We start from the raw sequence: 12,241 nt of genomic DNA, 5'->3' as shown, positions 1-12,241 counted from the left end.
TGGCATGTGCCCAAGGAGACATATAAATCAGGGCTCAAATTCGGGGTATAATTTTCAAGAAATAAAACAGGCAGTGAGAGTCAGAAGGGAAGAGTAAAATTCACCAGGGACCTGAAGAGGTGCTTCCTGTCCCAGCTGTCAACAGGAAGGGTTTACACCCAAAAACGAAAAGTCACAGGAGAGTAAATTCTAAGGGTAAGAAAAGAACCCCAAGGGTCAGCTACAGATAAGGAAAAATGAGACAGACATGGAATTTTGTAAGGTTTACTTCCTCTAAGGCTTCAGTCTACTTGCTTTTTTATTTTCAAAGAACATTTTCCACATACATTTTATTTCAAAATCTCCTCTAAATTCCTTTTTCTCCTTCCGTTTTTATCAGCAACTGGACGGACACTAAACTTCGGCTTCACAATGGTTTGTCACAGGGCAAATGACACACTTTTCCGTAGTGTCCATTTTACTCACACATTTTGGGGAAAATGTCATCTTCTGTTAAGAGAGAGATTTTGCTTTCCACGCTGCCAGGGTGACCACAGTCCCTTTGAGAAGTACTGGAGTAGGGTACTTGGTTTGGGCCACCACCCTTTTAAAGATTTTATTTACTTACTTGGCAGAGAGAGAGAGCACAAGTAGGCAGAACGGCAGGTGAGGGGGGCAGGGGGGGAGGCAGGGGGGGAGGCAGGGGGGGAGGCAGAGCGGCAGGCGGGGGGGGGCCAGGGGAGAGGCAGGGGGGGAGGCAGGGGGAGAGGCAGGCTCCCCGCCGAGTAGGGAGCCCGACGCGGGGCCCGATCCCAGGACCTGGGACCACGACCCAAGCCGAAGGCAGACGCCCGACGACTGAGCCCCCCAGGTGCCCCCACTATCCTTTTAAAATCACTTGACGAAGGTATAGAATTCATAAGCTGGTGATTAAAGGGATTTTAAAAAAATCCCCTTAGGAGAAAATGTTAAAGGAAACAGACACATTTCACTGGCAGAAGAGCAGTCTGATAGGTGACCGCAGGATTTTACCAGCATCAGTTCATTTTGAGCCAGACAACAATAAACAGAAACAAGAGAAGTGACCAAAGAGAGTCTCAGTTGCCAGGGAGGAGGGCCGTCATCTCTAGAAGGAGGAGAGCTAGAGAGGACACAGTTCCTGAGAAAGATGGGAGAATAAGGAATGGAAAATAAAATGGCCCGGACGCCAATCCAGGTTGGGCCATGAGGAACACGCCCCGTGATAAATCGATCAAACTCTCTGGGGTCAGCTCCTCTCCTCTTAAAATAAAAGAACTGACCTAGATTAGAAGCTTTCTGACATTTTTAACTAAAACTTACAGTAGGAAATCCATGCTGTGTTGCAATCCACACATGCATACGTGCGTATCCACATATAAAATAGAACCCACCTATAAAACTAAGGGGTTCTAGGAAACAATGCTCATTGCTACTACTACCACCACCAACATGGTAGTGTTTATTATGTACCACACCTTCTTCTCAATGCTTTGTATGCATTTATTCCCTTAATTCTCACAACAACTCTGTGAGATAGGAGATACAGGCACTGTCAATATTTCTATTTTATTGATGAAGAAGAAGAGAGACAAAGAGGACAGTGACAAGTCCCAGGTCATATGGCTACTAAACAAGACAGCTAGGATCCAAACTCAAGCAGTCTGGCTCCCGAGTCTGTGCTCTCAACCACGACACATTATGACCCTTACTCTTTGTGCCGAAATCCAGTATGTTCTATGGTCTTCCTGTTGCTGCAAACATTCATTGATTTCGCTTCCCACTAAAAGGTCACAACTGGTAGCTTCAAAAACCAGTGGCCCTAGATGATCCCTAGCCCTCTTTCAGCTCTGGGGTTCTATGAGGCTCAATGGAGATCAGACAATGCTTTGTCCTGAAGGATTTACACTAAATGGTTTGTCTATGGGTTAATTTCCAAATGTCAGGCTGAAAATGCCACTTTGCCAGTATCCACAGCAAAGGAGAAAGGTTAATTAGTTTCCTTATATGTAGAAAATTGAAATGAGCTCTTACACATCTTCTTGCTTAGTAATTCTACACCTTGTGTTCATGAGTATTCATACCTCACTAAGTTTCCGGTGTAAATTCTGGAACTCACTGAGCCTTCTGGGGACGGTCCAGTTCTTAGTTTCAAGTCCTCCAACTTCTTGTAAGCTTACCATGACAAAGTAGCAGGGCATTTGCTCACCATTCTCTTCTGTAACCTTGGGAAAAACAAACGCAACAAAAAGGGTGCTGAGCAGATATGGTAGGCACGATTTTTAAATACCCCCCAAGATCTCCCACTCCCTAGTGTACATGCCCTGCGTCATCCCTGAGACTGGGAATACCATAGAATCTATTCCTGCAATTAGGTTACGTTACATTTAACCACTGACCTTAACACAGGGGATTACCTGGGTGTGCCTAACCTAATCACACAAGCCCTTTAAGAGCAGAGAGATTCCTCGGGCTGGTGGCAGGAGAGGACGTGGGGAAGCCTGGAAGTGCAAGAAAGATTGCACACGTGGTGCTAGCATGAAGGAGAGGGGCGCGTGGGGTGGGGGAGGGGTGTGTGGCGGTGCTTCGACTGATGGCAAGAGAGCAGAGACAGGTAAACAACCACATGGAACTGAGTTCTGCCGACAACCTGAATGAGCCTGGAAGAGGATTTCTTCCCCAGTCTCCAGACAAGAACTCAGTCTGGCCAGTACGTTGATTTCAGCCTTATGACACAATGAGTAGAGAATGAGAGAGTCATGCAGGGTTGGACTTTCAACCTACAGAATTGTGAGCTAATAAATGGGTGTTGTTTTAAGCCATGAAATTTGTGGTAATCTGTTACTCATCAAAAGAAAACTAATATAGCAAACTTAACATCTTAAGCGTGTTCCTTTGAAAAAACAAATGAACAGCAAGCAAACAAGTGCAAGATATGCCAAAACCTGTCTCAGGAAAGGATAAAGACTTCCCCGGGTTAATTTCTGGATTCAACAAACCAGGATTTCAATTTTTATGAAATTTTACATTGAAACACATAATTTCCTCTACCTCCTGACTTAGATAACTCCTTAACACAGACACAGATACATAAAATATCACAATTCAGACAGGCCATTGTTATACTTAACATAAATAGATTAAGAGAAAAAACAAAAAAACACTGAATTTAAGCTTGAATTAGTATCACAAATCGAATTAGAGACAAAGAGTCAATAAGAAAGGCAAAGGAAAGAGACACAAGACTCCCAGAGCATGCACGGGGCCCCGTGAGGTAGGACCATTATTCCACTGTGAGGATGCAGGAGGTGAGGGCACACACAGGGTCCCCGGGTTATCGTAGGATCACATGTCTAGTAAGGGAGTCAGCCCGGATCAGAACTCAGGAGAATCTGGCATGAGGCAGACACATCTTCCACACATTCCCCATGGGACTGCCTTGTGAACTCTGGTGGTCAGGGGACTCCTCAGTGTCCATGTCCACTATCTTTTCCGTGACCAAGGTGCCACAGCAAACTCCTACAGCTTACCTTAATGGGAGTGCTACCAGGTACCACAGACCTGGTGAAGCACTTGGTTAAGCATTCACATAATGTGTGTGCTTTCACAGTAGCTCTTGGAGAACACGCTTTGTCTGCTATGTAATCTAGAGGAGAACTTAAGATTGTGAATTTCAAGCCCGCCCCACACCACAGTAAGAGTGTGAACATTAACACTATGTTACTCATGATCTCGTTATCTATGTGGACCTGACCTTTATCTCCAGACTTCCACAGGACTGATAGTAGGGCAGGTGGGAATGAAGAAGTTGTCAACATTAACAATGTAAATGCCCATATGCATCTCTCTTTGAAAAGAAATTATTTTCAAAGACAAAAGGGATACAGCATATTCTGAAAATTGTTACCCGTATCCCTCAAAGAACAGCAAAATATTTTCTAATTCAAAGGAAAAAATATTCATTATTGAAGATTTACAGCAACTGAGATTTAAGTAAGTGAAGTCAGCAGAATGGAGCCATCAGAAACACTTAAATTTTTTTAAAAAATTTAAAAAAAAGAAAAACACTTAAATTTTTAATTTGTCACCACCAAATTTCAAATAATGCCTTCCATTTTATTTCAGTCCTCAATGAAAAAATAAAATGGCAATTCGGAGACATTAAGTATCCTTATCTGAAAGTTGCTTATAAGGCCAGTGAATAAGGACAACCTGCAGTGGAGTGAGATCAGGTCTATACCAGGCAGCCCCCCTACAGCTCGCAGTCATGGGTGAGACAGAGTGAAAACAGTGGAGAAGGAAGGACAAATGCAGTCTACACGAACAAACATAGGCTTTCTACCCTCAAACTTAATTCTCTAGGACAAAGTCTTCTCATATAAAGTCATACTCTTAAAATAAACTGGGAGGAAAAGGGGTCAGACCTACCTCTCCACTGGTGATGGAGGCTTTCCACATTCCGAGGTTCTCACACCACCAATCTGTTCTTGCCATGTGCAGCTGTAGGTCTGTGCGTTCTTTCTCCATTAGAATTATCTCCTCCTTCAACTTGAAAACAATCTGCCAAAGGGAAAACATCATGAGAGTTATAAAACCACTTGAAATGCTGCACAATTCAGCAAAGTAGTAGGATATAAAATCAACAGGCAAAAATCAGCTGCATTTCTTTACACTAACAATGGACAATCCAAAAAGGAAATTAAGAAAACAATTCCATTTACAATAGCATAAAAATAAAAAAAAAATACTTAGGAATTAAATAAGGAAGTGAAAGACTTCTACAAAGAAAACTATAAAACACTGATGAAAGAAATTAAAGAAGACATAAATATATGGAATGATCTCCAATGTTCATGGATTAGAAGACTAAACATTGCTAAGATGTCAGTGCTACCGAAAGCAATCTACAGATTGAACACAATACCTATAAAAATTCCAATGTATTTTGCAAAAATAGAAAAATCCATTGTAAAATTCATATGGAATCTGAAGGGAGACTGAATAGCCAAAGTAATCTTGAAAAAGAACAAAGTTGGAGGATTCACACTTTCTGATTTCAGTACTTACTACAAAGCTATACCAATCAAAATGTATGGTACCGACATAAAGACAGACATGTAGACCATTGCACTAGAACAGACAGCCAAGAAATAAACGTTTGTACATATGGTCAAAGAATTTTGACTGGGGTGCCAACACCACTCAATGGGAAAAGAACAATTTCCTCAACAAATAGTGCTGAGAAAACTGGATACCCACATGCTAAATAATGAAGTTGGACCCTTACCTAATATCCTATATAACAATTAACTCAAAATGGATAAAAGACCTAAACATAGGAGCTAAAACTATAAATTATTAGAAGAAAACATAGGGGAAAAGCTTCATAACACTGGACTAGCAAGACTTGTTGGCTATGACACCAAAGGTTCAGGCAGCAAAAGAAAATATGGGAAAACTAGACTTCATAAAAATTTTACACTTTTCCGTTGAATCACAGATCTGTACTTCTGAAGCAAATAATACATTATATGTTAAAAAAAAAAAAAGGAAGAAGAAGAAGAAGATAGCAGGAAGGGAAAAATGAAGGGGGGGAATCGGAGGGGGAGACGATCCATGAGAGACTATGGACTCTGAGAAACAAACTGAAGGTTCTAGAGGGGAGGGGGTGGGGGGATGGGTTAGCCTGGTGATGGGTATTAAAGAGGGCACGTTCTGCATGGAGCACTGGGTGTTATATGCAAACAATGAATCATGGAACACTACGTCAAAAACTAATGATGTAATGTATGGTGATTAACATAAGAAAAAAAATTTTTAACTTTTGTGCAAAGAATACTATCGGCACAGTAAAAAGGCAACCCACAGAATTGGAGAAAATATTTGCAAATCACATATCTGATAGGATATTAACATCCAAAATATATAGAGAACTCTTAAAACTTAAAAACAAAAACCAAACAGTCTGGTTCAAAAATGCGCAAAGGACTTGAATAGACATTTCTCAAAAAAATATATATAAATGGCCAAAGAGTACATGAAAAGATACTCAACATAACTAATCATTAGTGAGATGCAAATCCAAACCACCTCACACCCATTAGGATGGTTACTATCAAAAAACTGAAAAACAGTTATTGGTGAGATCTACAGAAATTAGAAACTACATGCACTGTTGGTGAGAAGGTATAAAACGGTGCCGCCATTATGGAAAATAGTATGGAGGTTCCTCCAAGAATTAAAAACAGCAATTCCACACCTGGGTACATGCTCAAAAGAGCTGAAAGCAAGATCTTGAAAAGATATTTGTACACCCATGTCCATGGCAGCATTATTCACAATATTCAAAAGATGGAAGCAAACCAAATGTCCACTGATGGGTGAATGGATAAACAAAATGCTATACACACACACACACACACACACACACACACACACACACAATGGAAAATTACTCAGCCTTAAAAAGGAAGGAAGTTCTGACACACAGTATAATATGAATGAACCTTGAAGACATTATGCTAAGTGAAATAAGCCAGTCACAAAAGAATGAATACTGTATGATTCCACTCACAATGTATTTCAGAGTAGCTAAATCTGTAAGAGATAGAAAGTAGAATGGTGGTTGCTAGGGAATGGGGAGCAGGGAATGGTAAGTATTATTTAATGGGTACAGGGTTTCAGTTTTGGCATATGAAATGAGTCCTGCAGATGGATGGTAGTGATGGTTGCATAACAGTGTGAATGCACAGACACTGACCTGTACACCTAAAATGGTTGAAGTAGTAATAAATTTTATGTATATTTTGCAATAATTTTTTAAAAATAAGTAATTTTATTTTTTTAAAAAAAAAGGCTATGGATCTCTTTCATAAGAAAACCTATAAGGATATATAATTCTGTGGTTTGAAGGCGGAAGTTTTGCTCCGAAACTCTCCTGAACATGAAGGCTACAAGGACTCTTTCCTTGCTCAAAAAGCCTACAGAAGCACTCCCAGCCTAAACCTCCTCCTGCATTTTATCATCAGTCAGGCCTGAGACTATCTGCTTCATTTTCATGTGGGTATGTTTTAGTCCCACCATCACCATGTTTGCTCCCAAAGGGCACATGTCAGGCTCTGTATATCACTGATTCCCCACAGGGACTGGCACAGCATCATGCATTTACTCATCACTTATGTTGCTGAACACGCACTCAGAAATTGCCAGAGGAGATCAATTTGGCAGACCGAAGAGCATCGACCAAGGTTATATTAGAAACGCCTCCCTGTTGGACTCTGAAGAGGCATAACCACAAAGCAAAAAGCCACACCACTGCTTGGGTTCACAAAATGCCACTTAGGGAGATGCTGTTTACCTTTTTAAACTTTCCAATTCTGTTGGCTTTTAGCAAAACAATCTACTTCTTGCGTAATTTTGTGAGGTTCTCTAAACTGTGACTCACAGCATTTGAAAGAAAAATGAAATTAAAAAGATTGTCCTCGTGGATTTAATTTACTTCCAGAAATGAGTCTGGCACAAAGAAATGTTTTGCTCTGTTCTGCAAAGCTGCTGTAGGCGAGCCAGGTGAGAGAACTCGGAGCTACTCACTGCTGATGACTGGGGGAGAACCCCAGACCATGGAAGACTAAAATCAAGTGCTTTTCTCATTCTATACTAGAAGCAAAAATGTAACAATGGAACTTAAGGTTAAAATTCTTTTTAAGGAAACTGTGATGCTTTGCAACATAAACTGAAAACTATTTATCAAATTGGAAAAATGGAAACTTTCAAAGATAACCTTAAAAGCAAAAGAGTTACCTTCTTGTCAGGTTTTGGTGCATTTTGAATAGAACTTAGAGCTTGCCTTTTATATTCAAGTTTCTCATTTAGTTCTCGTAGTTTGTTTACAGCAAAGCTGGCTTGTTCATTAATCCGGCTGGTGCCTTCATCTACAGCTTCCTCACCAGCCTCGACTCCCGGGCCCTGGGGGAGAAAGTCACATGAACCACACTATCTTCTTCCTTTTTTTTTTTCTCATTAAACTTTTGTTTTAATGGGTCTCAAAATTCTGTGACAGATTTTTGGTCAAGTTGTTTCCATTAAAAAGTACTGATTTAAAAAACTAATAACTTAAAACTGTCACACACACACAAAAACAAATGGTCCACAAAACATTCTCCTTTCCTTCTGAAGGTTTTACGATGCATTGTTATCATTAACCAGTCTTTTACTATTAAACTTAAATGGCCAATTGACACAAACAGTTCTGAGACCGTTCTTCCACCACTGATTAAGACAGGGGTGGCCGGTATTGGGTCGGGCCTGGTTAGTACTTGGATGGGAGAACCACACTATCTTCTGATGCTGGACTGGTCAGCCATTATTACCTAGTGTATAGGCTCTCTATCATTACACTGTGCCCAAGGACTAGATTCCACTAAGGAAAGACTCTGTGGTAACAACCCAGGAGCAGGCTACTTTGCCTCAGCAATGTAACAAGTAAAAATTATTTGGAACCAAAGTAACTGGTGTTCAGGATTGCAGTGAGAAAAGACACTTAATAGCCCAAAAAAGTGGGTGGAGATGAGGTCGTGGGGTGGATTCCATACCATTATCTTCCAAATGGTACACCCAAGGGAATCTGCTTGGAACAAGGGAAGGCAACTGAGTTCTGCACCCAGCTCAACCCGAATGATCTCTGCCTAATGTTGGACAAAGACACTGAGACACATTTGGCTTCCTTTCAGGCTCCAAAGAATATTACAGAAAACTCATGCGTGTCCCTTTAAAATAAAATTTCCAAATTCCTATTAGTGAAAGTATTTTTGGTATACCCTTTGTTCAGCCCTTCTCTTGAAGATGTATTTTACAAATCAACAGGTAGGTCATTTTACAAGTAAAATGGTTAGCATTTCAAAGTGACTTAAGATTCATAAAGAACTGTGTAACTTTGAAAAATCTGGATAGATTACCAACAGATGGCATATAAAACAGATTTGTGCGGGGCACTGGAAAGAATGGCTGAGAACAGTCTTCTGCTTTGTTTATACTCCTTAATGTTCTAACAGAATTTTTTCTTCCAATTTTTAGTAATTGTAACAGTCATTTTTTCAAACAAAAATAAAGTATTAATAATCCTAGAAAAAAAAGCTGTTTTTATTTTTGTCCGGTCTTTCAAATCCTTGTCCATGAGTGTACATATGACATAATTCTACACCTTGTATACACAGACATACATGTATTCTGTCTTTTCCATATAATTTACAATGCTGCTTATTTTGAGGGTATTAATTACAGACTTCAAACTTTTAATTTTTATGGCTGTATAGTATCCTAGCAATTGATAGTACACTGAGACATACTCCTACTGCTGCTCGTGCTCTGGGTTGATTCTGCTGGTTTGCTATCCCAAATGTACTAAAACAAACTCCATGATACATAAACTTCTCTACCCTTTAGTTATTGTCTTAAGATAAATTTCTAGAAGCAGGATTATTGTTACAAAAGAGTAAGAGCTTTCAAAAGTTCAGTGATACATATTACTCTCGAGTCCCAGGTGAAGTTGGACAATTTTTCATGTTTGTTTACCTTACAGATCAACTGTCAGTTCAAGACCTTATTCAATTTATCTGTTGGGTATTGACATTTTTAATCAATTTGAATAACCTCTTTTAAGGCATTTGCAAATTAACCATTTTAACTTTTGAGGGAGAGATAACACAGTTAAAACAAACTGACCAATAACTAAGTAAATAAATAGATAAATAAATAGATAAGTAATTAAAAAATTAAACAAACTGACCTATCTTAAAAAATAAGATAGGTTTTACTCATGAGCAATGAGTAATGATTTTTGGATCAGTTCGGTGGTGTTATACACTGAAAATATAAAGAAGTAAGTAACAAATCTTTTAAAAACTTTGAAGGAATGGGTGCCTGGGTGTCTCAGTTGGTTAAGCGACTGCCTTCGGCTCAGGTCATGATCCTGGAGTCCCGGGATCGAGTCCCACATCGAGCTCCCTGCTCAGTGGCGAGTCTGCTTCTCCCTCTGACCCTCTTCCCTCTCGTGCTCTCTATCTCTCATTCTTTCTCTCTCAAATAAATAAATAAAATCTTTAAAAAAAAAAACTCTGAAGGAATGAATTTAACAACAGTTCAGATACTGACTTCAAATACCATCAAGAGCAAGCACTTGATTCCTCAGGGCTTGAGATATCACTGGGCAGAAAAAAACCCAAGATAAATTATCATCTTTCCATGTAGGGTGACTTAAAACATTTTGTTTTTCTTTGCATCTTCATAAATCTTAAAACTCACGTAAATCATTGATAGTAAATGACAGGTGGCAACTGGGGTTCTCCCATTAAATGACAGTACACTTAAGAAAATCAGACTTCAGGTGTGGCTGAGCAAGGTTTTCTTTGGAACATCTTACTTACATCTGATTTTTTAAACTCCAAAATATTTCCTGTAACTCCTCCCACATTCTCTTTCTCTCCTCATTTCCCCATCCTTTGACTATTCCCAGGCCGCACTAAGTTCTGTGGATTCTCTTACCTGGCCTAAGCCACAAATGTCCCACCCACAGGCTTTCTGCCTTCACGTTTTCGGGGTATGTCTCAGGTAGGGAGGGGGCAGTGAGGTCTCTGACTCAACAGCAGGTGGTGGTAGTCAGCTGTTTATAAGAACAAGGGGAGGCGTGTGTGAGCTCCACTTACAGTCCTGTACATTAAAAGGTGAAGGGGCGCACCAAATTCGGCTTATACAGTATGAGCCCACCCGATCATATTCGAAGCTTAACCACTGAGAAGGGAGGAGAAAGTGAAAGGTGACTCACCAGTTCATCCTTGCTGGAAATCAACTGTGAGGCATGTTTCTCGTCCTCTTTTACCATCAGTTTCTCATATAGGTCACTGACAATAAATGACGGGTAATACCTATCCTTTAGGGTCTCATAAACATCTCCCTGGATTTTGCAGAACACTTCAATACCTTTATTTCCTACAAGACACTGCTGGATTTCTTTATAAAGTGATTTTTCCACAGGTATTTCTTTGCTTTCCACAAAGAAATTCTGGTAAATTTCGCCAACTAATTGAGGGATTTCATTCTGAAAAACAGAAGGATGAAGAACAAGAAAGGTAAGAAATTTCATCTCTGACAAAAAGGATTATCTTCAGAATTCTCTACATTTCAAAGCTGGAAGGAAGACGTGGAATGCACACTGGTACCAGTGGGGGTCTCTGGCTTTCGTGTGCACATTCAGAACCAAGGGGTAAGAGTCAGACCCTCAAAAGACAACTGGCTCCTTCAAATGAACACTTCAGTTGAATAGTTAACAAATGTAATTTCTTTGAAATGCTGGAAGGAGAAAAATGACAACAGTTCTCTTCTTGCAATGGACTCCTTCTCGTAAATCTGAATTCCACAGCTCAAATATCAGCTAAATTCAATTTGGCTTTTTAAAATCTAATATAAATCATTGGAAGTGCCATTTCTCACTCAAAAAAAAAAGTCAGTATTGTATAATTTAAGAAAACAAGAAAAATGTTCTTTCAGAATGATGATTTATTGCATTATAATCAAGCTTATATTAGATGGCTTAGTCTTAAACGTTACACTTAGGTCATAGCCAGCCTACTTCGCAAATTCAAGTATCTCTTCTGGTTAACATAATATTTATATTTCCTCTAGACACATTTCATTAACTCCAGGAATGTTATACAAAGTCTTCAACAGGAGTGAAAAATGAAGACAGGGGCGCCTGGGTGGCTGAGCGTCAACCCTTGGTTTCAGCTCAGATCATGATCTCTGGGTCTTAGGGCTCTGCCGCTCAGTACAGAGTCTGCTGGAGATTATCTCCCTCTCCCTCCCCCTCTGCTCCTCCCCCTGCTCACACTCTCTCTCTAAAAAAAATAAATAAAATCTTTTTTTTAAAAATGAAGACAGGGGGCGCCTGGCTGGCTCAGTTGGTTAAGCGACTGCCTTCGGCTCAGGTCTTGATCCCAGGGTCCTGGGATCGAGCCCCGCATTGGGCTCCCTGCTCGGCAGGAAGCCTGCTTCTCCCTCTCCCACTCCCCCTGCTTGTGTTCCCTCTCTCTCTGTCTCTCTCTCTGTCAATTAAATAAATAAAATCTTTAAAAAAAAATAAAAAATAAAAAATGAAGACAAACAACTTAACAAATGAAGACTGTGAATTCAACAAACATTCCAGGACTTTTACATCCAAATCAGTGTTGCCAGGTCAAAATAGCTAGTGTTG

General features: G+C 40.0%; 1 protein-coding gene across 4 annotated transcripts in view; it reads right to left on the bottom strand.

Annotated features, from left to right (window-relative positions):
- SNX25 (sorting nexin 25) overlaps positions 1 to 12,241 on the bottom strand; it is a 125,312-nt gene that overhangs the window by 17,259 nt on the left and 95,812 nt on the right. For all 4 annotated transcript variants that reach the window (XM_028099828.2, XM_028099829.2, XM_028099830.2 and 1 more), the window contains 4 exons: positions 10,817 to 11,089; positions 7,798 to 7,962; positions 4,426 to 4,557; positions 2,082 to 2,222 (listed from right to left, as the gene is read on the bottom strand). In XM_028099828.2, the coding sequence (XP_027955629.1) occupies positions 2,082 to 2,222; positions 4,426 to 4,557; positions 7,798 to 7,962; positions 10,817 to 11,089 (711 nt within the window). The remainder of the gene's footprint in view (positions 1 to 2,081; positions 2,223 to 4,425; positions 4,558 to 7,797; positions 7,963 to 10,816; positions 11,090 to 12,241) is intronic.

The sequence above is a fragment of the Eumetopias jubatus genome, unplaced genomic scaffold (genome assembly GCF_037043125.1).
Source record: "Eumetopias jubatus isolate StellerSeaLion01/CBP00866 unplaced genomic scaffold, mEumJub1_p1.0 scaffold_2, whole genome shotgun sequence".
In the NCBI taxonomy this organism is placed as follows: Eukaryota; Metazoa; Chordata; class Mammalia; order Carnivora; family Otariidae; genus Eumetopias; species Eumetopias jubatus.
Note: the sequence above shows the minus strand (reverse complement) of the source record. Positions and strands in the feature narration are given on the sequence as shown.